This window comes from Astyanax mexicanus, chromosome 1, assembly GCF_023375975.1.
Source record: "Astyanax mexicanus isolate ESR-SI-001 chromosome 1, AstMex3_surface, whole genome shotgun sequence".
Lineage (NCBI taxonomy): Eukaryota > Metazoa > Chordata > Actinopteri > Characiformes > Acestrorhamphidae > Astyanax > Astyanax mexicanus.
The window spans coordinates 22,325,982-22,349,497 of NC_064408.1; the positions used below are offsets into that span (position 1 = coordinate 22,325,982).

A 23,516-nucleotide genomic window follows, 5' to 3' on the forward strand; every position below is an offset into this window, starting at 1 on the left:
GCGACATCAAAAGGTGGAACTTAAAGCAGCTTAAGGCTTACATTTGACGGGGTGTCCATAAATATTTGGACGTACTGTGTTGTGTATTTTTGTAATAATATTATTAAGGTTTTTTTGTTTCAATACTGTTGGCCATACTGTTGTTTGATTTCACACACCCCTAATGCAACTCTCTTGCTCTTGATTTGGCACCTGGTTTGCAATGGATCCAAATTAAGGGGTTGTTGTATATTGGTACGATTGGAATTGGAATTATGGGTATTACGGGTATTATTTTGAAACTACAGTAGCATTTTTTTTGCAGTGGCAGTTTGTGTTAAATCAGAAGAATTCACTTGTTGTATTAGTTTTGTTGAGACATTTATTTTTTTGTTTTTTGATTGGTACATTGCAACCAGTTGACTTTTAAATCAACAAATGTGTTGCATTTCCAAAGGCCATACATTTTTTTGATTGAACTGTGTGTTGTGTTTGCATAATATGCAAAATATGCAAAACACCATGGCAATTTTTATGTTCATTATCTGAAAGTTATGACAAATGGACCAATAGAAATGCTCAAAAATTACTGTAGAATAAAATCATTTGACATTAACTTCCATTGAACGTTAAGAATATTTTGTAAAATGACTATTTTGGAGCTATATATATTTTTTTGCTTGAGTGTGATGAGATATAAAATATTACATTTACAAGCATCTACACTATTACTGTAAGTTTGTATGTGTGGCTGCATGCAGATGTTTTGTGTGCGTCACTCAATAAACCAGGACCAGATCTAGTTTCCATACTGCTTTGTAATCCACTTTCTGCATGCTGCTGAATCTTCAGGCACATCTTTGTCATTAGGATACATAGGCTTTCCTGGAAATGATGACTTGCATGAGTGTGCATCACGTGTGGCCTTGTGGGAGGAAAATGGTTTTGGTGTCTGCTGCAGGATGAAATCTGTTTTGTCAGTTAGGTTTAGAGATGTGAACCAGGAAAAGCTGACAGTCCTCCCTCTCCTGTCCTGTCATCTGCAAACCATTGACCTACTTATTCAGGTGCCTCAGTTTGGCTCGTTACACAAAAGTGAAATCATTCCCAGCAGCAAAATGGATTAAAGATGTAGGGTAAAATGATGTGGTGGATGCTGTCTGGGTTTTATTGATGGTGGTGATTACTGCAGGCTGCCAGAAGGTGGTGCTGTAGGTCTTGTCTTTGGTATGTACTGAAGGTATTGCTTTTGTTTGGTTAGGATCATAATACTTGTTTTTGTTTAAGAGTAAGAAGTGTAGGCTTTGTTTTATATATGTGATCATAACCCTGTGTGCACTGTGTAGATATGCTAATGTTGTAGACTATGTGCCAGATGTTTGTAATACCCTATATAATTACATTCTTATGTTGTGACAGAAAATCAGTACAATAGTATCTAAGCATCTAGACAATAAATACCAGGGGTGTGCAGTGCAAGCTGCAGAGGTGCAGTGTAACTGCAGGTTTGCATTTTAAACAATCAGCAGCACACCTGATTCCACCTGTTTACTCAGTTGGTCTGTCTACAAACAAATGATGACATGCTTTTGTTTGACTGGAATATGAGCCTGCACAGTATTTGTGCATCTACAGTTAGACACCCCTCATATATGTCATATGTAGCATATGCCAAAACTCTTTATTAGGTATTTCATGCTTTACGCAGATGCTTTTATAAGGCAAAGTAAATTAATCATATACATGTGGTGTTTCTTTATAGTAACATTATACTGTAACCAATTAAGTTACTGGTTAGATAAATGCCTACTGCACTGGTATACAGTATTTTGATTTAAGGTACTGTTGATAAACTGGTTGGAGATTGGTTAAGACTGATTGCAATAATACCAGTAGTTAAATATATATGGTTGCTCTGGTAATCCAGGTGTTTTCTTTGATATTGCTAACTGGGTTATGAGGTATCTAATATGGCTGCTATGGTTTGCTAGGTGGTTGCTGTGGTGTTGGTAGGTGGCTGCTATGATATTGCTATGGTGTTGTTAAGTGGTAGTTGTGGTGTTCCAGGCCATTGCTGTAATGTTGCTAGGTGGTTGTTGCAGTGTTTCAGGCCATTGCTATAATGTTACTGTGGTGCTCCAGACCATTTTTATTATGTTGCTGTGGTGTTGCTAGGTGGTTGCTGTGGTGCTCCAGGCCATTGCTTTAATGTTGCTGGGGTGTTCCAGGCCATTGCTATAATGTTGCTGTGGTGTTGCTAGCTTGTGCCGTGGTGTTCCAGACTTTTGCTATGATGTTGCTAGGTGGTTGCTGTGGTGTTCCAGGCCATTGCTGTAATGTTGCTAAGTGATTGCTATTGTGTTGCTAGGTGGTTGCTGTGGTGTTCCATGCCATTGCTATAATGTTGCTGTGGTGTTCTAGGCCATTGCTATAATGTTGCTGTGGTTCTCCAGACCATTGCTATAATATTGCTGTGGTGCTCCAGTCCATTGCTAAGATGTTGCTGAATGGTTACAATGGTGTTGCTAGGTGGTTACTGTGGTGTTCCAGGCCATTGCAGTGATGTTGCTGAGTGCTTGCTGTTTTAAGGTGATGAAAATGTTTAACGGTTGATGGGGTGTTGCTAGGTGGTTGCTAGGCAGTTGCTATGGTATCTTAGATCCTTTCTATGATCCTTTCTTATGTAGTTGTCAAGCTGATGCACTAGTTGTTTTTAATATTGTTCAGCCTTAATTTGTAGTGTATTTGTATTATGGTTCCAAAACCTTTGCACCCTATTCAGTTATATGGGAACAAATTAGGCAAAACATTGTTGCCATTAAAAAAAAAACTATGCATCTGATCAAAAAGCTATACACAAGCATTAATGACACAATCAGACCAAGCAATCATGTCTTGTGACGAGATACACAGCCAAAATCCATCAGAAAATGAACACTATGATAAAGCAAAGAATGTAAATCAAATAATGTTATATTTGCACTTCTCATTATTTTATATTATTACATTAGTTTTTTTTTTGTGCTTTATTTTCCTAAGCCAGGAGTGACTCCATATGTTGAGCAAAACAGCAGGTGTGCCTTGCTAGCCCCTAATCCCTGGCCTTTTCAAACTGCTGGGCAAAAACAAGAAAAAAAAAAAAAAACTTCTGTCTCCAGGATTAGCTAGAGGTAGGGACGAAGGAGAAAATGAAAGGAGTGTAGGGCTTCTGTCCATATAACCATGCTATCATATACCGAGAAACACCTATGAATGATGGTTCTGATTCTACTGTGGTTTAATTAGAATGTGAAAAACAAAATCAGTTCACGTCATAGCCTGCAGCGATGGAGAAGTGCCCCAGATTTACTGGAAGGAGGTCTAGAGGTAGGGATTACACACAAAATGTGATCATCCTCGTATAAACCTGCAAAGCCTTTATCTAAACGCTCTGTGATCTTCAGAACCGTGCATGTCATTTGCTTATTTAACTCAACTAATGCTGGGTTATATGATCTCAAATCTTTATCATTATTAGTTGAAAATTGATTTTAGTTTGATTTATTGCCCAGCCATACTCTTTGTAATATACTTCATAGATCGTAATAGATGTTAGAGTGTTGGAATTTCCTATTCGCCTATTTTGTTGTTATCTCTTAGCAGCAAATCATCGTCTGGGATGCTTTTGTCAATTTGCTGACATATTAATATGTACCTTTTTTCACGGAATGATGATTTTACACAGCTGCCAGGCGTCTCTTCAAGGTCATAACTCACACAGGCTAACAGAAGTGTCCATCACAGGAATGCTGATAAGCAGAATGAGTTCTTTGCCCTTGAGGTGTAGACCATCAATTTCATTTTACACAAGATTGGACTCCATAAAAGAGATGAAGTGTGGCTTGCTGTAAGAATTCACGTGCTGGATTCATGTGCATTTTGTAAAAAGCTCCACAGAGAACAGCTGAACAGCTAGTTGTAGGTGGAACTCTTACCATTCCAGTAGTGTTACATATTAAGTGCCTCTTGTTTGGAAATTGGCTATTTTTTTTTCTTTGACATGCATTTGACATGCGTCAGAAAGGACAGACTTAAAATCCACCTCTAATTTTGTTTTAAAATCATTTTGTGTGTACATTTGCAGGAGATTTCTGAGGGCTCAGTATTGAATACTTGCAATCATGAATAGGTAAAGCCCATTTCTTTCTTTTTTTTTTTTTTATTATGAGTGGGTGGTGATAACCCGCCTCAATGTGCATTTATTGTTCCGCAAGTCTGAACCATGTACTTTCCCAATGCGAACAAACTTGACCTTTTTTTTGCATAATACTGCCGTTATAGTGTCAAGCATAATGACCCATAATAGCCCTGTATCATGATAGACCTTGACATTTGGACTGTTGCTAGAAACACTCTTTTGTGTAATTTTATTTCAAATTTTTTCCCCATTTTCTCCCCAGTTTACATGGGGACTCCCCCTATCACTGGTGATGCCCCAACACCAGGAGGGTGAAGACTAGCACATGCCTCCTCCGATACAGGTTAAGTCATCAGCCACCGCCTCTGTTCAAACTGTTGCTGTTGATGCAGCATTGCTGAGTAGCATCACAGCGCGCTCGGAGGAAAACGCAGCGTCTCGGTTCTGAAACATTATCTCACAGACGCCTTGCACAATATAGTTGTAAGAAGTAATTGTGAGTAATTCACTGTAATGCAGTTTTTGACAAAGGTTTGCAAAGTAATCCCTTGTCCATTTGGTTCTGTCAGCTATCGTTGAATGATGGCTCTTGATGCAGTGCATTCAGTGAGTCATTATGGGTGTTTTGCACACTGAAATTCCCCCAGACTCTGTTTCCATCCAGATGTGAAACAAGAATCCCTTGACAATGTTAGTTTCTTTGGTTTTGGGCTTTTTAGGTGTGCTAGATGTTCCTGTTGCTTTCTTCTCACATTAAAAGCTAATTAGAAATTAGCACCGAAACAGTTTCCATTGATTGTAAAACATTCCTTCTCTCTAATGTAAAACTGTAGCTTCAGATGGATGTTACTCTTTGATTTTCAATTACAGTGCTGCATTCACAAACATACTATACCATGAAAGACCCATGATTAAAACAAGGCTTATGTTTTGCACAGTAAAGTTTAAGTGGCATTTGTTATAATATAATGTAATAAAAACAAGCACTTAAGATGACCTTGAAATGCTAATGGGATTCAGCTATTGACCTAATGAACTGTTTATCGCTGATTGACAGAATGGCGTTTGCTTCCTCTTTTGCACCCTTATCATGTTCATTTTCCCTTTTTTTCTTTTTTTTTATAATTTTATTTCTAATTAAAAAAATAAAAAGACCAGAATTTGTTTTCTTATTATAAGATAAGATAAGCTTGATAGCTTGAGTCTCTCAATGATAAGATGCTTCATCAAATCCGGTGACAGTGCAGAGCATCTACCGCTATGGCTTTAGTGATAATGTGGGATAATGTGGAATAATTTGTAATATTTTGTAATGAGTCATGAGTGCGGAGTAAAAGTATTAAAACTGATAAATGTATCTAGTGATATAAAAGTGGAAGAAGTAAACCATTTCAGTACTTAAATACAGTAGTGAAGTAGTTGTACTTCGTTACTATGCATCTCTGATTGCTAGTAATGCTCCCAACACCTCCATCGACACATGATAAACAGGCCACTGCTGCTTCTTCTTCTTTTTTTTTTTTTTGGCTCATACAGCATTACTAGGTAGCCAGCTTGCTCTCGAAGGAAAGTGCAGCAACCCAGATGTGTTACATTAGCTAACAGGTGCCTGTGCTGACCAGCTTCACATTGGGTGGGACGTGGGGAGAGAGCACTATCTACCCACCCACTCCCCCTGAAAGGCCAATTATGCTCTCTCGGGCTCTGGCTGCTGATGGAAATCAGCATGATCCAGGATTCAAACTGTTGATCCGCTGGACCACTCAGTGCCGACAGTTTTGAAACTCCATATGTTCATTTGAGGTGTTAGGAAGGCTTTAATAAATGACATAAAAATTGTTACTTTTGTTACTACATGTAAAAAAGCTTACTTTTCTCTCAATCTACAGACTTTTTACATGCTCCAGTGCCCAAAAGTCTGGTTTGTAAGAGGTCCAAGTGACATGTTTCACTCTAATGATCTGTTTATGTCTGCTGTCGACATCTTGGCACAAGTGGAAAAGTTTTGTATGCGTGTTTCCCGCCACGTTCCCGGTTTCTACTCCAGCGTGAACCTTGTGTTGAAATGGGACAACATAATAATGTAACCACATAATAGAGTGCTGTAGGCTGCTGCCAATCTCGTTTCAATTACTCTGCCACTGTGTTAACACTGTGTTCTGAAAAGTGAAAGAAGGAAGTCTCTGCAGAGAACTTAAGTGTGCTCATTTCTATGATGGTGATGCGATGTTGTGAGAGCCTTTTCCAGCTTTTCAGCTGTTCGCTTTTTCAACTTGTTGAATATATGCAGCAAAGATTTGGTTTGCCTAATTAAAATGATTTGTGGAGCATGTGAGCAAAGACGCAAGTGCCTGAGTCACCAGAATATCACGTGACGCTGCATAAGTAAATTGGTTGAAGTGGAACAAATTGCAGTCACTATAGGTTCATGCACAGCCTTACCAATAGTATCCGACACTGACAGACTTGGAGGAAAATCTCCTGTCTCCGCTTGCATATGAATAGGGAAAACACTTTTCCTCAGGTTAGCTTAGCTTAAGATGGTCTTAGCAGGCTAATCTGTCTCGAATGGTGCTCTGTTTTTCTTATTGTAAGTAATTTGACTCAAGTAATGTAGATGTATTATCTTTCCCCAGCTTCCCATTCATGCTGAATGCAGACAGATAAAGTTTCTCGCCTCAGAGTGGCCATGCCTCAATATTGTGGATTAGTGAATGCTCAGCATCCCAGAAAGAAGCTTGTTGCCCTTGGCGACTCGGTGTAATGTGGTTTTAGAGTCCGTAAGTGAATTGTGATGAGGAAATGATGTGGATCTGGACAGCACAGATTGTAGCTGCTGAAATCAATGACAGACTGACATTATTTCACTCACACTAGTTTTCGGTGTCTTTTATGAAGAACTGAAAAAATAAGAGACCACTTAAAAATGATAAGTTTCTTTGATTTTAAATTGAAAACCTCTGGAATATTTGATATGATTATGGATAATCAAAAGCCATCAAACCAAGCTGAAGTGCTTGAATTTTTGCACCAGGAGTGGCATAAAGTTATCCAAAAGCAGTGTGTAAGACTGATGGAGGAGAACATGCCAAGACGCATTAAAACTGTGATTAAAACCAGGGTTATTCCACCAAATATTGATTTCTGAACTCTAAAAACATTATGAATATATACATGTTTTTATGTGCATTATTTGGAGTCTGAAAGTTCTGCATCTTGTTTTTGTTATTTCAGCCATTTCTCATTTTCTGCAAATAAATGCTCTAAATGACAATATTGAAATTTGGGAGAAATGTTGTCTGTAGTTTATAGAATAAAACAACAATGTTTATTTTACTCAAACGTACACCTATAAATAGCAAAATCAGAGAAACTGATTCAGAAACTGAAGTGGTCTCTTCATTTTTTTTCAGAGGTGTATATATAATATATACATGTTTATATAATAAAAAAAACATTTTCAGCTCCGCAGCACTTAGGGGAACTTTGTAGTTATATAATTGCAGACTGCTGATCTTCTGTTTCTTTGAATATAGAATAGAGCAGAATAGAATAGAATAAAGGTTTATTGTCTGACAAAGAGTAACCTTTTTTATTTGGTTTCACTATAAAATTGGCAATCAAATACCAGACACTGCAGTATGGCACAACACAGACAACAGGTCAGTAAATAAAAATACAATGTGTTTAAAAGCTCCTTTATAGACCTTTTTACTTAATCAAAAACCCTCTCTAGCGTCGACCAGAAGGAAAAGGCTGAAACTTATTGTGAGGAGGATGTATCAAATTAGAAATTATTGCTGTGGCTTTTCTAGATATTGCTCTATTATAAAGAATATCTTCTGATTTTTGCCTGTTGCCAGACAATCATTTTCTCCTCCACCTTAATAATTCTAAACAGTTTGCTTTTGCTTGTTGAAGTCAAAAGTTCACTCTAAATCAGGCTGATATATGTACACCTTTTCCAAGATTTAATCATAAACCCCAAACTGTATTTAATTTAGTTTCCTAGTTGAATACATATCTGACTGGCTTTCTTTCACACACTGTCAGCATGGTCTGTAAAACTCAACAGGTGATCCAAACCTATACCCAATTACCTGAAACACCTTACGATTTCCACAGATTGGTTACACAGTAAAAAGCCCTATCCAGAGGAGATTAGTTTCTCAGGGGGGCGTCTGTGAAAAAATATTTCACACTTCTACTCAGTGATGAATCTCTTGCATCTGGACTGCAATTGAAAAAAAACAGGAGGATCAATGAGTTTTTTTTTTTTTTTTTTTTTGGCTTTCTTGGTCACGACATCGCATTTAGTAGCTCCTCCATTTCTGCTCACTGTTGTGTTTATGTGGGTCTCCGTGGAAACGGGTGCTCAAAGTATAATTGCGCTGCGTGGTAGTGGACAAATAGCTATTTTATTAAACACGAAACTCAGAGATATGAGTCCGGACGGGACTAAAACGGTAGATAATTCAGTCTGTAATTTTCTCAGAGGACGTCTGAGAAAAACACATACATGGTCGTTCCGGACAGGAATAAAATGACAGAGGCTCTGTCAGTGACTGCACTGGAAGGGTGATGGTGGTATATAAGGTGTTGGTGTGTGTTGTGCTGGTGATGAGAATGGCTCAGACACAGCACAGCAGTGCTGCTGGAGTTTTTAAACACCTCAGTGTCACTGCTGAACTGAAAAAAATCCAGCACAGTCCAATCCTATTGACAGCATTGTTTGGCCACTGGTTAAAGGACTAAAGGATGAAATAAACAAACTGTTCAGCATGATGTCTGACTTCTGGTCTGGCTTCTTTCTCTGGTCTGTCTGGTAGGATTTTCTAACAGCGTGAAAAACAGTGAGTGGGGACAGTGTTTAAAAACTCCAGCAGCACTGCTGCAGTGTCTGACCCACTCACATCCAGCACAACACACACTAACACCTCATATACCACCACCATGTCTGTGCAGTTACTGCAGTGCTGAGAATTAAAGGTCCACCACCCAAATAATAGCTGCTCTGTGGTGGTCTCTCCTGTAAGGAACTGATCATATGAAGAACAGGGTGAAAGGAGGATAGTAAAGAATACATAGAAACAGATACAGGACTACAGTGCTTCTACAGGGTAAGTGGAGCTGATGAAATTGACAGTGAGTGTTGTATTATGTTATTTTCAGACCGTTTTCCAGTTCTAAGTGTCATGATGTGATTTACTGTACTTCCTCAGTCTAAAAGAATTACACCATCACATGAATCTTGCTTTGTCCTATAATAGAATTTGGCACTTTAGATATAGTCTTCCAGTACTTTTAATTAGGTCCACCATGGAAAGTCGACCTACTAATGTGTGCGTCAGTGTCCTATTTCAGGTCCTACCCAGTCTCTGTGGCTTTGCTTAGGATGAAGCCCTTAGAATGAATAGCTTCTTGAGAGCAGCAGTACTTAGACAGCAGGCTCTTACAGTCTATTTAGAGTATTTCACTAATTGCAGACCCATCCTTTATAGGGTCTAGTCAAAACGTGACATTTTTATTAGGTAATGTTGTCAGTGATGTCGTCATTAGACAGGTTTCAATGCAGGGCAATACACTGTCATTAAAAAAAGTCTTAAGGCAGCAGTATGTAGGGCAGGGTATCTTTTTAAAATTTTCAATATCTGTACCGATACGATACTTTGAATTCAGTACCGATTATGGGTGTCACGACTCTCTAAATCCTTGATTCGGTTTTATTTCCGATTTTAGGGTCACGATTCTCGATTTTCTTTTTTCTTTTTTTTTCTCTTTGAGCAGTCACAATATCCGCGGCCTCAGATACAGTGTTCTGCGCCATTTGCGTAGCGTGCTGCGCCATTTGCGTAAATTTTTCTAAACTGTTACCAAAAAATACAAATATTATAATTATTAGTACACAAAAATTTTATTTAACAACCAACATAAGTATTCTCATACTGTCATCATACAGTGACATCAGATACAGTGTGCTGCGCCATTTGCCTAGCGTGCTGCGCCATTTGCGTAGCGCGCATGCTTGCTTGCGTAGCTTAGAGGGAGGGATCGTCGATCATCTTTTTGACTTCAAAGCTCGAGACCATGACATAATTTCGAAATAAAATATCAAAATCGTGACACCCCTAGTACCGATACCCAAACAATATTTTTTTCCCCTATACCCTTTTCCAAATTGTAACCAAAAAAAAACCTAAAATTATAGTAATTATTACACAACATTTTTATGTAACAGCCAACATGAGTATTCTCATACTGTTATCATGAGAGGCTCCATCTTTTTGGGTCTTGGTAGAACAAACAGTGAGCATGTTTGTGGCTCTTTATTAAGAACAAAAATCATTCCTTGTGCAAAAAACAACCGTGACGGCGCCCTGTCACACACAAGTGGAGATTGACCCCACTAATATAATTAAATTATTATTATTATTATTTTTTTAATAACTCTTAAAATTGAAATACATAAAGCAATATGTGTAAGAGAAATATTTGTAGTTTAAGCACAAGCAATCATTTTAGTTTTTTTAATAAAGCGGCACACACACACTCACAAAGATGGAATCTCTCATCGTGATGGATGCATCTGTTCAAATTGAATAAAAATTATATGATATAGTGCTTTGTTTACAGAATTGCAATATTTTGTGAAATGTTGAATCGTAAACCCTGTATCATAATGTGTATCCTATCATATTGCTAATAAGCAGTGTTAATGGATGCCCCAGCATTTATTTTTTTTATTATTAAGATTAAAAGTACAGCTGTGCGATGTTTGTTTCTCCAGTTTTGATATGTCTTTGCCTACTGTGGTATCAGATTTCTGTTTTTTGCTGACAGGCCTTAAGGTTGGATGTGCTGTGCATTCTGGGATGCTTTTTTTTGCTCAACTCAATTATACAAAGTATTTACCATAGCCTTTTTTGTCAGCTTTGTCAACGTGTTTCATAAAAAGAGTCTTTTTTTGTTATGCGGTACTGCTGCTTAGTGTGATGTTTATCTCTATTAGACCATTTTAAGTAAACTCCATACACTTTAAATTTCTAGAAGATCACTCGTTTTTGAAATATTCAAACCCCGCTAAACACAGAGTTCCTAATGTGGGCTCATTACTGATTGCAGAATGACTACATGAATTCAGCCAGTCTGTAATACTGAGGGCACTTTAGGGGAGTGTATCTGCCTGGTCTACTTTTCCTGTGATTTCCTACTGTCTTCCAATGTACTGGACTGGATTAGTTCCTTGTTTAGTAACCTTGTTTTACATGGTGCAGTGTGATGCTGCTTGTTTTGCTAAGCTGATCTGTTAATGATCACCTGTCACAGCTGATGTATCCTCCACTTGTTTAACTCTTTCTTCACGGATGAAAAGAGCTGAAATAAGCTTTTACTGTGGAGATGCGTTGACCAACTGACCCTGTACTGCAGCTGACCCTCAGCTGACCCAAAATGCAGCACCTGATCAATAATTACTAATGAAGAGAATCTGAACCTGGGGTTGTGCAATGGTCTGAAATATCTGCATGGTAGAAATGTTTTTGTATAATTTTTATTGTGAGCCCACACTTTTATCTCACTTCAAACGTCAGAGAATGTGTTTGATAAACTGAAGAAAGAAGGAAATTGTGGATAATTTAATACTTTAATGCCCCTAAGGGCTTCAAAAATTGCATTTTGTACAATTATATTAAACTTGTCTTACTTGTGCAAAAAAGCTTTTGAAAAATATATCTTTTGAATACTTCAATTTTGAGTATTTTTGGTTCATTTATAGTGTTTATGGAACTGTTTAATAAATTTAGTTTTGTAGATGAAGCAGTGTTAAAGTTGTTTGCATATCTCGTTTTAAGGTCTATTGTTTAAATTCTTCAGCTGTTTTTCTGATAATAAAGTCTAAGTAAACCCAATAATAATCAAAGCCTTAATTTAAAGCCTTAGTGTTTTATGATATATGTCCTCCAGTACAGTAGAGTAAGTCACAAATCTATATTAAAGCCCAGTCATACAAAAAAAAATATATATAATAATAATAAAAATACCATGATATACCATTAAACTGTCAGAATCTTGAAAAATATTGTAATATATATTTTTGTTCATACATCCCAGCACTAATTTGAAATTCTTTTATATTTTTAGAGTCCATGTTTTGTGCTGTCTTAAGTGGAGAGAAATTCGTCACTATAATTTTTAACCAAATGCTTCAAATGCGCCAGAAAAAAATGGTTTAAAATTACTGTAATTTGGCTTTAATGTAAAGTGTAGCTTTTACTGGCTTTGCATCCACTTTCGAGACTTATTTTGAGATTTCATCTCTAAAAAATATTCTGTCTGCATTCTGAAACCTCCTACTCCCTATAGAGGGATATTCACCAATTTTCTACTTTGCTTTCCATGTGTTTTATATTTAATATCCACCCTGTGCAGATTCAGTAGAAGGGTTTTTTAGAATACCAAATGGGACAAGGAAAGTGCACTCTCTCTTTGACAGTTTTGCTCAAGTCTTCCTGTCTCTTCCGTCCATTTGTGACCTGAGGCACCTAGTTCCTGTGAGCCATTAGAAATGTTTTGTCTACATTTGTCTACCTGGCAAGGGCTTTTTTAATTGGAGTGGAACGAACAGGAACTGAGGTAACTATGCTATGACACAATTTGTAAAACATTTATATATATATATATATATTTTTTTTTATATATATAATTTTTTAACAGCGTCAAAGCATGTTGTCGATGTCCAATGAAAAACACTTATCTCCAAAACAGCAACTTTACAGGAGAGATAAAAAACGTGTACATTTTTAATGGAAGTCAGTCCGTTGGTTGTAATAGGTCTATTATTGGGACTTATACACTGTTTTTTCCAAAATTAATTTTATTGAGTGCTTTTATTAGAGTAACTGTCTCTAATGTCTAGGAAAGAAGTCTTTTTTACTAGATTCTAAAGCATTGCTTAAATATAAACTAAATTAAGCTGTTGCTTAGGATAGGAAATATTTTTGGTTATGCAGTATATGTATATAATCTGTGATAACATTTTATTGATTGTATACATCATAACATTACAGAGCAAGCCTGTTTAGTCTGACCGTGAGCACATAAGAATGAAAAATGCAAAAAAAAATACTAATAAACACACATTTGTATTGTTTTTTTTTTTTTTTTTTCTACCAGTATCTGCTTCTGTCCAGGAGCTAAAGATGACCCAGATGACCTGATGCTATCAGTGTTACCTGGCTTAGCCTCTGACAGCTTGTCATTTCATTTATAAACACACACACACACACACACACATATATCTGTCACTTGCCTTGAAAACATGAGTCTGGTCTTTACAGCCTCAATATTCAGTGTTTGAAAGGAAGTGTCAGAGTCAGACTGCAGTTAGAGGAAGTAATTTATGACTGGGACAGCTCCGTCCTGCTGGAAGTACACTAGTGGACTGTGTGGGTCAACATTACTCACCACAGCACCGAAATGAACTTGCGTATGATTGACTCTCACATTGACATTGGGTTTATTTTTTGTACTGAGTTTATGACCTCTATCTGAGGCTCTTGTCACTTTTTTGTTTGTTGTTCGCCCTTTATGATATTTTTTATTGCTCATTATTTACAGGCGGCTGGAAAAATCATCCTTAATAGCATGTATCTGACGTTACATCAGAACAGAGTAAACATCAGTCTGACCTGAATTATATGTTACGCTGTAAAAGGATGGAAGATTGTCATCATGCCAGCATGATTTATTTATATATTTCTCTTATTTTTGTTTTATTTTTCTCTCCAGTTCCACCTGCTAGCTAGGTGCTGCCTGTTTATTACATATAATATGATTAAGCTGCCTCCACTTCTTTTTTAAAACTGCCACTAAATTATTAGGGTTACTCTGTGGATTTGTCTGGATTTTTGCCCCAATTCTGTCTTGGTGTTTCATATTGTGCTTTGTTTGTGTGACAGCTGGGATTTTAATGTTCAGCGTTTAATAAATATAAAAAAATTGATTTACTTTTTCTTTGGAAGAATTTTACATTTAAAGATATTAATTTAATTATTATAAATTAAATCCTGGAAAAAATAATGCTTATGCTAATAAACTTTGTTTAATTATTCAGCTTTGTTTAATATTAGTAGAAGGAAGAAAAAAGATTACTCCAAGTAAATTCTACAGATTTTTCCCTCTATTAATTGGAGTGTATATATATATGAAATTTAGTCCAATCATGTTAACTGAGCTAAAGGCTAAAGCTGTTGCCATGTGGGTCAGCCAGACATTACTTTTCCTGTACCAGTTTTCTCCAGTCTCCAAGAGTCTGTTAAATGTGTAGAAAACAGTACTCACCTCTCTCTGGCCTCATCTGTAACTTTTACTTTTGACAGTTACAGATTTATCTGTGCTTCTGAGTCTTTTATTAGTTATTATGATGAAAGTGTGAATGTGTTGTGTGTAAGGTGTAAAAATGCCACAGTAGTGTGTGCAGTAACACCATCTGTTTTTTTTTTTTTTTTTTTTACGGACAAAACTTAGTAAATTGACATTTTTTAAAAATCTATTTCCAAAGCTCAGTTTATTTCTATTTCTACTTACCAGCTATTAAATCACCCCCTCTTTTTTGTTTACCAATAAATTATATATAATTTATAGTATATATAGTAATAATATATAAGTATATAACATACTTATTTGATTTTAAGTATTTATTTATATATTTATTTTACAATACTAAAATAACTTTTTTCTGATTTTACTTAATTTATTTAACTTAAATGCGTAATATTTTTATACATTTTGTAGCATTTGCAGTTATTGACTGGACTTAAATGTCAAAAATACTGGGGAATAATTTAGGGTGTTCTAAAACTTCTGATTGATTCCAAGAACAAGGAAGAATGATGTTTATTTGCTCTATTCATTTTATTTCTTTCAATTACATCTTTATTATTTCGTTTAAAATCAATTTTCCAAATATTCATGAACTAGATGTGTGTGACTGGTCAATAAATGTTTAAATGTTTATCTTTTATGGCATTTTTCTCAAATGTCTGCCAGTGGTACGATGTGTCAATTTAAACTATATATGCATTTCTGTCCTTGTGGCTGGTTGTATGATGCACTATAACAAACCAAAAAACTAAAATATGTTTTTTTTTTTTTCTTTTCTTTTCTTTTCTTTTCTTTTCTTTTGTTCTTCCTCAGACACTGGGAGGCGGTAAAGAAATGGGATGAGGCCATTCAGCTGACCCCTGAAGAAGCTTCACTTTATGAGATGAAGTCTCAGGTATGATATACATATACATATATAAACATTTTATCTTAAAAAAAACACATTACATATCCATCTCACAACAGTCACTTTGTCTTATTTAAAATATCTGTAAATGTATTTAAATGCATAATTTTTAATGCATTAGGCATGACAAGGGTGTCCGTGTGCATTGTTATGAAGGTATGTAGTGTTATGAAACTGGGGTTAAAGGTCTTTGAACAGAAGCGTATATTGGTTTTAGAGTTGAGTAGCTTGAGTTTTGAAATTTAAAGCCTAACAAGCGTTACATTCTCTACTAAGTTTTGGAGGATTTAGTATTGTTTTTTTTTGCTCCCCCTCTCCCCCATTTCCCCTTTTCTGGTATGTAAACTGACTGCCTCTATAAAGAATTCATTAGCTGTTCTGGTGTGTTTTGTTGCTTTGTGCTGCCCTTCAGCCTCCTCTGCCCTGTAGGCACTATCTGTATAATTTTTTAGCAGTCTGTAATTATACATGTACAAAGTGCTCTTATATGGTCAGTGGAGCTGATATGTACAGTATGTACATTTGGGGAGGAATGCACTGATATTGGAAGATGGCTTGGCTCCAATGGAGTCCAATATGGTAGCATGGATGCTAATCCAGCAAGCTAAATACCTATTAAGCCATCTGCTACTTTCATCCACACTTCATTTTCCTCCAAATTGTTCCCTCACACACATAATATGCAGCTACACTACAGTATATTTCCTCCATTAAATCTCTGTGTTACTCAGAACATTACAATATTCTCCTTTTAAAAAGCATCAAAACCAGCCTGAAATATTATAATACAGTAAAAAAAACTCCAGGATGACAGGCCTTAATCACACTCTACTATTGTTACTGTCCCTCTCCCAACAATACAGGGAACCACTAGCATTTTAAAAATATAAATCATGATTTTAATATTGTGGTGAATTTTAATACAATACATTTTAAGAGACTGACACCACTAAAATAAATATGATTACATTTTGCCCATCTAACACAGATTTTTTTATTTAAATTTAAATAGCTAGTAATAAAAGCTTAAGAAAATGTTTTCACTGGTAATTTTAAGTAAATAAAATTTGCCTTAAAGGAGAACTTCGGTCTGAAATTGACTTGACTTGATTGTAGTAAAACATGATAAAAAGTACTAACCTTTGTTGAATAGCCCACCTCCGCCCTCCCACAGCTTTCCGAGATCCAGCTATTGTATTCCGCTTGTCCAAACACCCTTTAGACTGGGTGATATAGTGCATATTCTTTCCCCTGCAGATAAATCACTTTTTCAACCGTTATCCAGGTTTAAAGTAGCTTCACACCTCATTGGTTGATTCCGGAGAGCTGTGAGGTCTAAAACTGACATCTAAGTGTGCCTCCATCTTAAAGCAAAGTCATGATCGTAATGTTGCAGCCTGGAATGGCACAAGCACAAACCATTCTGTCTTATTTTCCCTTCACCTTTTTGTCTGTTATGCCGGCTAAAACTGCAGTTCAAGCACAGCACACATCCCAACCATGTCTTCTTCACGTGTACGGCATGTACTTCTGTCAACATTACATGCTCATCACCCTACTTACAAACACATTTTTGTGATAAAATGGATGTAATAGTGTTTCAATAATAATTTGAAATTAAATAAATAAAAAAACTAAACTTTTTACTATTCTGACAAATTGATTCGTTTAATCGAGTAATCAGATAAAACACATTTGTTTGCTTAAAGAGTAATTAAAAATACGCTAGAGAAAACAAGACATTTCACTTAATAATTACTGACCAATTGATTTATTTTTTTAGATAGGTTATATTTTTTAATTCACAACATACATTCCAAACTGCAAACACAAATAGAAATAAATAAAGGAATAATAATAATTTAATCATTAGTACTTTAATAAATTCAGTTAAATTATTTTCAACAAGGATTTCTTGTAAGTATCAAAACCATAGGGAATTAATCAATAAAAAAGAGCATAAACATTTGCATTATGTTGTACATCTTAGCTTTCGAAAAGCAGAGCATGTTGCCAGTTCGTCTCACCAAGCCGGTGACATGTATTTGTTTATAAACTCCTCAGCGCTGTGTTTACTTACTTAAAGCCTGTATTAAGTCTAGAATTGTCTGTTTTTATAAACTAACCACATTTTAGACAGTATTCCTAATAATCAGCGCTGTCGTTATGTTATTAAGGTAAATTAAAGTTAATCTCACTGATTTGTTATAAGCTATATTAACCTTCTCTCGGCTTCACCGCTAACGTGTCCTCGGCTGAGACGCTGCAGCATTAAAGCGTGCTGTTGTGGGAGGCAAGAGCGAATACATGCTGTTCAGCCTGAAATGCTCCGTTATTATTGCCCTTTTTCCTCGTAAGTTGTCGTACTTTTACCTTGCTGCTTTTACCTCCGCTGCATGCTCCTTCTTCCTGTGCGCGGGTGACGTAACGCTGAGCGCGTTGTCACATTAAAAGCGCGAATTACCGCGCGCTGAGTTTTTAATTTACATAAACGATTACTCGAGGCACAGAATATTACTCAATCAATTTTTTTAATCGAGTAACTCGAATAACTTGAGTAATCGTTTTACCCCTAGTTTTAACAAAGTATTGAGTTGTGGCTCAATAACAGCAGATACTCAAAATCAAATAGCTTGCACTCTGAGGCAAAAAATGTGATCAGGACATCTCTAGTATATGCATGTGAGAAGGTACAGCACAAAATGAACCTCTGTCCTCAGTTCTTGTGGCTCTTTACAGCATATGAGGTTGCCTGATGAAGTATAAAAAAACAAAAACATATGTTTAGGTCTGTTCAGAATTTACTGGAGTACATCTCAGCCAAACACAGTTATGACATAATGATGCCGTACTGGTATTACACTCTCTTTTTCTCTCTCTCTCCCCCTCAGACAGTTATTTTCAGTTCCAGAACAGCTCTCCAAACACACTCTCTGTCTTCTCTATATCTCTTCATGACAGAACATTTTGTATTTAGCTGGTTTTATTTCCCCTTTTCCTCTGGCTGTCTGTCTGTGTGTGTTCATCATGAAAGAACAAACAAGTTATATCTTCTAGACAAAAGTACAGACGTTGTGGAGGGGGGTACAGTCACTCACTTCCTTTCTTTCCTCTGGAGGGTTGATCTCTCTGTCTCTCTTACTCACTTTCTCTCTGACAGAAGTATTAAATTATTATCTTTTGGGAGATGTTTGGGATTTGTGGTCTGGCAGAGACTTTATACAGTACATGAGCAGTAATGAATGGAAGCTGCTGCTGCTGATAGCAATAATAATAATGGACAAAGACAACCACAGTCACCATTTGTGTTGGACAACGATAGAATTTGGCCATGTGTGCAGTAAACACACACTCATGCACACTCGGAATTAAGCACACAAGCTGCATTCCCAAGCCTAGGCTGCAGTAGAGGTAGGACTGACTTATTAACACTCCTTCTATGCAGCCTATTTTCACACATATGGAACAGTCCAACAGTCTAAAAGTCAATAAATTAAATAATACAAATTATGATGACCTATCATGGTCTTTTTTACCATTTTATGCCACTGATTTAATAATAATAATATAATAAAAAGAATAATTAGGTCCCATAGTGGGGAAATTCAGCTGTGAATATAAACATATACACACACCAGTGAGCACACTCAGAAGACAAACAGAGTAAATATTATAGAACACAAGTTCCTGGAGCAGGGAGCAGTGAGGGTTAAGGGCCTTGCTCAAGGCCCCAAGAAACCAGAGTACTGATCAACAACCATATTGTTGAAGGCCTTCTGCTCTAACTTCTGAGCCACCTCTGCATTGTAATGCAGTGACCCTTTTTTCAGATAACAATTAGCTTTTAATCCGTATGAATTGTCAGACATGGGAATTGTAATTAATATATAATGTAATTTAAAATATAATAGCTATTGGCTACTGGAGCTTGAGAGAGCACAATTGGTCTTCAGGATCAGCAGCAGTTTGAAAAAGAGGCGGTGGCAGACTTCACATGTATCGGAGGAGGCATGGGCTAGTCTTCACCCTCCTAGTTTTGGGGCATCACTTGTGATTGGGTGAGGGGGGTCCTAATGAGCGGGTTGGGTAATTGGCTGTGTAAATTGGAGAGAAAATGTGATAAAAAATAAATAATAATAATAATAATAATAATAATAATAATTGCGTTAGCGTTATTGTCCAGGATTATCATTGGCTTTATTTATTTGATTAGGTTTTTGTTATTTGTATTTTCTTTGGTTTGGCAAAAGAACCAAAGGCCTGTGTCCAATACTTAGTATGTAACTCAGTAATAAATTATAATTAAACTTGTGATTGTTAAGCTACATCTGCCTCCATGCATGGAGTGTTCTCATTAAAAGCCTGACAGCTTGACCTACATTATAGTCATCATAACAACAGCATGTTTCAGGAGCAAGTACTCAAGATATTCATTCAGTTAAAAAGCTGACAAGAGCCAGAGCCTTCCGTATCAGAATGGCTGGTATGCTTTGAAGCTAACTGACCCCTTTTAATGCTGGCCAAACACTGTAGGAAGGACAGTGGAGAAGTATTCTCTCCATTTGCACAGGAAAGTGTTGACAGGCAAGGCTGCTGTGTTGCTGATATGCTGATACAGTATACAATAACTCTGGTGCGATGTCTCTCTTGCTCACATGATGTTGTCCCATGAAATGTTTAAAATGTTTGCATGATGCCAAACTTTAGCATTATTATTTTGAAAATGAGATATTTTTAGGTAAATAAGTTGCTGTGCTGCTCAGTAGCACTTTGTATTGGACAGAACTTGGTGATATTATCCGTATAAAGATACTGGGTTTACAATTCAGTATACTGTAAACGTTAAATTCAAGTTTGGGAAAAATCTCAGTATAAAACACTATTATATTTATAAACTCTAAATAAAATAAAAGTTGTATCTAATGGCAGATTACAACACTAAATGAATTACTATCTGACACCAATCTTTGCATGTAAATTCATAATAAATTAGACATGGTATTGCAAAACAAAATGTTGCAAATGTATTCCTGGTACATGTGACTCTGTAAATTGAGGATTGTGTCATCCTTCTGGCAACCTATATCAGACCTCACTTAAACTCCAATAATTCTTTATTAAACTTTTTGATTAGTTTACATAATGCTATCTCACGGCTTTTTTGCATGTCAGAGTATCATATTTCACAGACTATAAGGCAAACTATCAATGAATGTCTATTTTCATTCTTATAAGGTGCACTGGATTATAAGGTACATTTTAAGCGACAATAGTAAGAAACAAGATTGTCTCCATGATGTTAATCTACACTGATTTCTCTCCTGAAAATTGTTTATTTGAGTGAGTAAAGTGCTAGTTAACAATAAGATTAGATATTTTCAACAGTGCGGTTAGCAGCACCGCTAGCTGCGGTTAGCAGCAGCTCCAGCCACTGTTAGCAGCAGCACTAGCCACAGTTAGCAGCGATTAGCGTTAGAAAATGCTACCCAACAGCGCTACACTAAAGATCTCTTAGTGTTCCGGTAACCCAAGGTGCTATCAGCTAGCGGTTTGTCCCACAAAGCTTGTTTTAACACGGTAAACACGCAGACTACAGCCTAATATACACTAGCACTGCGGTAAGCGGCTAATGCTAACTCTGCTTAGAGCTGGAGAAACTTCTCTGAACCTCTTTTATAACGCTGTAGTTCAGCAGAGGGGCTTTACTGCTCCTTACAACCTGACTGAAAGAATTCGTACATAAGAATGAAAGGATTTTAAGTGCACCTATATAGTGTGAAAAATACGATATATTGGACTATGAAATGTTATTTGACTTGTAACAACAGTGAAAGCTTTTTCTGTGCTGTATTAAATTGGTTTTGTAATACATGAGGAGCCTTTATGTGCTGTGAATATTCACACAACTCCTGGAAACTAATCATGTGTTGGACTGCTCCTCTTCCACCTGTGGCTGTTTCACTTTAAGCCAGTGTTGCTAACAGCAGTTGGAAAACATAATTTGTTCCACTCTGTGGTAACAGGCAGCAACGACGGCTGAGTTAAACCAATCAGTGTCCTGTGCTTTTTCTACCTCCTCCTACACAATAATGGTTCAGTACGTATGCTCAGAGGTGTGGGTTGCCTGAAATAGCAACAAATATGGGAATATGTATTAATATGTGACAATCATTGGAAAAGCATCACTGGAAATGACTTTTTATGGGTTCTATGACTGTACAAAACATGAACAGCACAAAGTCTCTCAAATTTGATTATAAGATGATCCTGCACTGCTCTGTAAATTGTTTATTGGCCATTACCACGAATCTGGTACTGTTTACTGCACTGTTACACTAAAGTGTTATCTGAGTGTCTTTATCTTATTGTGTGGTTGCTACTAGATGCCTATATTTTCTTTAGGATCAATCTGAGTATCTATTAATTTATTGGTCTATCTGTTGCTCTGTTGTAAAGCTAGCACAGCTCTAGCACCTCTGCTGGCTGGTTGCGGAATGATGTGCAACTCTGCCTATCCCTACATGTTATTAAAAAAAAAAAACATTTTAGCAAGTCCAATTGTCCAAAAAAATTTTTTTTCATTTATTTTCTTCCAGGTTAGCTAGGCTAATTGTCCAAAAATATATATATTTTTTTCTATTTTCTTCTAGTTTTGCTTGGCCAATTGTCCAAAAAAATATATTTTTTTTCCTATTTTCTTCCAGTTTAGCTAGGCCAATTGTCCAAAAATATATTTATGTTTTCCTATTTTCTTCCAGTTTAGCTTGGCCAGTTGTCCGAAATAAATATGATTTTTTTTTTCTATTTTCTCCCAGTTTAGCTAGGCCAATTGTCCGAAATAAATATGATTTTTTTTTCTATTTTCTCCCAGTTTAGCTAGACCAATTGTCCAAAAATAAATGTATTTGTTTTCCCTTTTTTCCCAGTTTAGCTAGGCCAGTTGTTCAAAAACTATATTAATTTTTTTTGCCCTTTTTCTTCCAGTTTAGCTAGGCCATTTGTCCAAAAAATATATATTTTTTCAATTTTCTTACAGTTTAGTTTGGCCAATTGTCCCACTTATTCAGCTGCTACTCAGATGTATATCCCCAATCACTGGTAATGTTACAACTCAAGGAGCGTGAAGACTAGCACATGCCTCCTCTGACACATGTGAGATCAGCCACCACCTCTTTCTGAACTGCTGCTGATTAGGTATTACCGAGTAGAAAGGAACGTCTTGCGCTGATTGATCTCACCCTTGGATTGATGAGGGGAATAAGCACCATCTATGCACCTAGAGCGAGCTCCGGCAGCTGATACATGACCAGCAAGCAATGAACCAGCGAATCCCTAAATTTTTCAATGACAAAACAACAGATTTTCTATATTATTCATTTCCTCTAAACTTTAATGTCTGTCCATCCCTAGTGTCAAATTGCAACAGTTATTGTTTCCTGTGCTAATGTTGGCTAGGAGAATTTCCATGCAATGGTATTTGTAGTGTACACTGATGTTACTATTCTTCCTAATTGAGTGTGACTGGTTGCACAGATATTATTCAGAAATTTAAACTGCTGCTTAACACAAAACATCCTGAAATACTGCTGTATTGAATGTAGATACAGGAAATTTATTCTTTGGTCCAAATGAGCAACAATAGCATGATTAGGAGGCGATCATGACCTTTTAGGTACCCTGGGACATTTGTACCTGTATTTTGGTGGATTCTGACAACAGTTCTATCTAAGTTTGCATTTTGATTGTTATTTTTACAAAGCCTGTTTAGCCTCCCATGAGATTTTTGCGGCTCAGGGAAAAGGAAAGAATCTGCTTATCTATCTTTGGCACCTGTGTCCTCTGGCTTCACTCTCATTTTTCATTTTTCACGTCAATGTCTTTCAACTGATTCTCTTTTCTCTTTCTTTTTCTTTTTTTCATATCTCTTTGCTGAGTTCTGTGAGATAAAATGAGAATGTGGGGGGGCTTGCTGGGACGTTTGTGTTTTGTTTGGAATGGCACTTTATGTGTGTATGTGTTGGTGTGTGTATGCGTGCACAATCATTAAAGGAATCCTTTTTCATACATTGATTG

General features: G+C 36.5%; 1 protein-coding gene across 3 annotated transcripts in view; it reads left to right on the forward strand.

The window, feature by feature from the left end:
• Positions 1-23,516, forward strand: part of ttc33 (tetratricopeptide repeat domain 33) — a 75,550-nt gene that overhangs the window by 14,973 nt on the left and 37,061 nt on the right. For all 3 annotated transcript variants that reach the window (XM_022667864.2, XM_022667863.2, XM_022667862.2), the window contains exon 3: positions 15,350-15,431. In XM_022667864.2, coding sequence (XP_022523585.1) covers positions 15,350-15,431 — 82 coding nt within the window. The remainder of the gene's footprint in view (positions 1-15,349; positions 15,432-23,516) is intronic.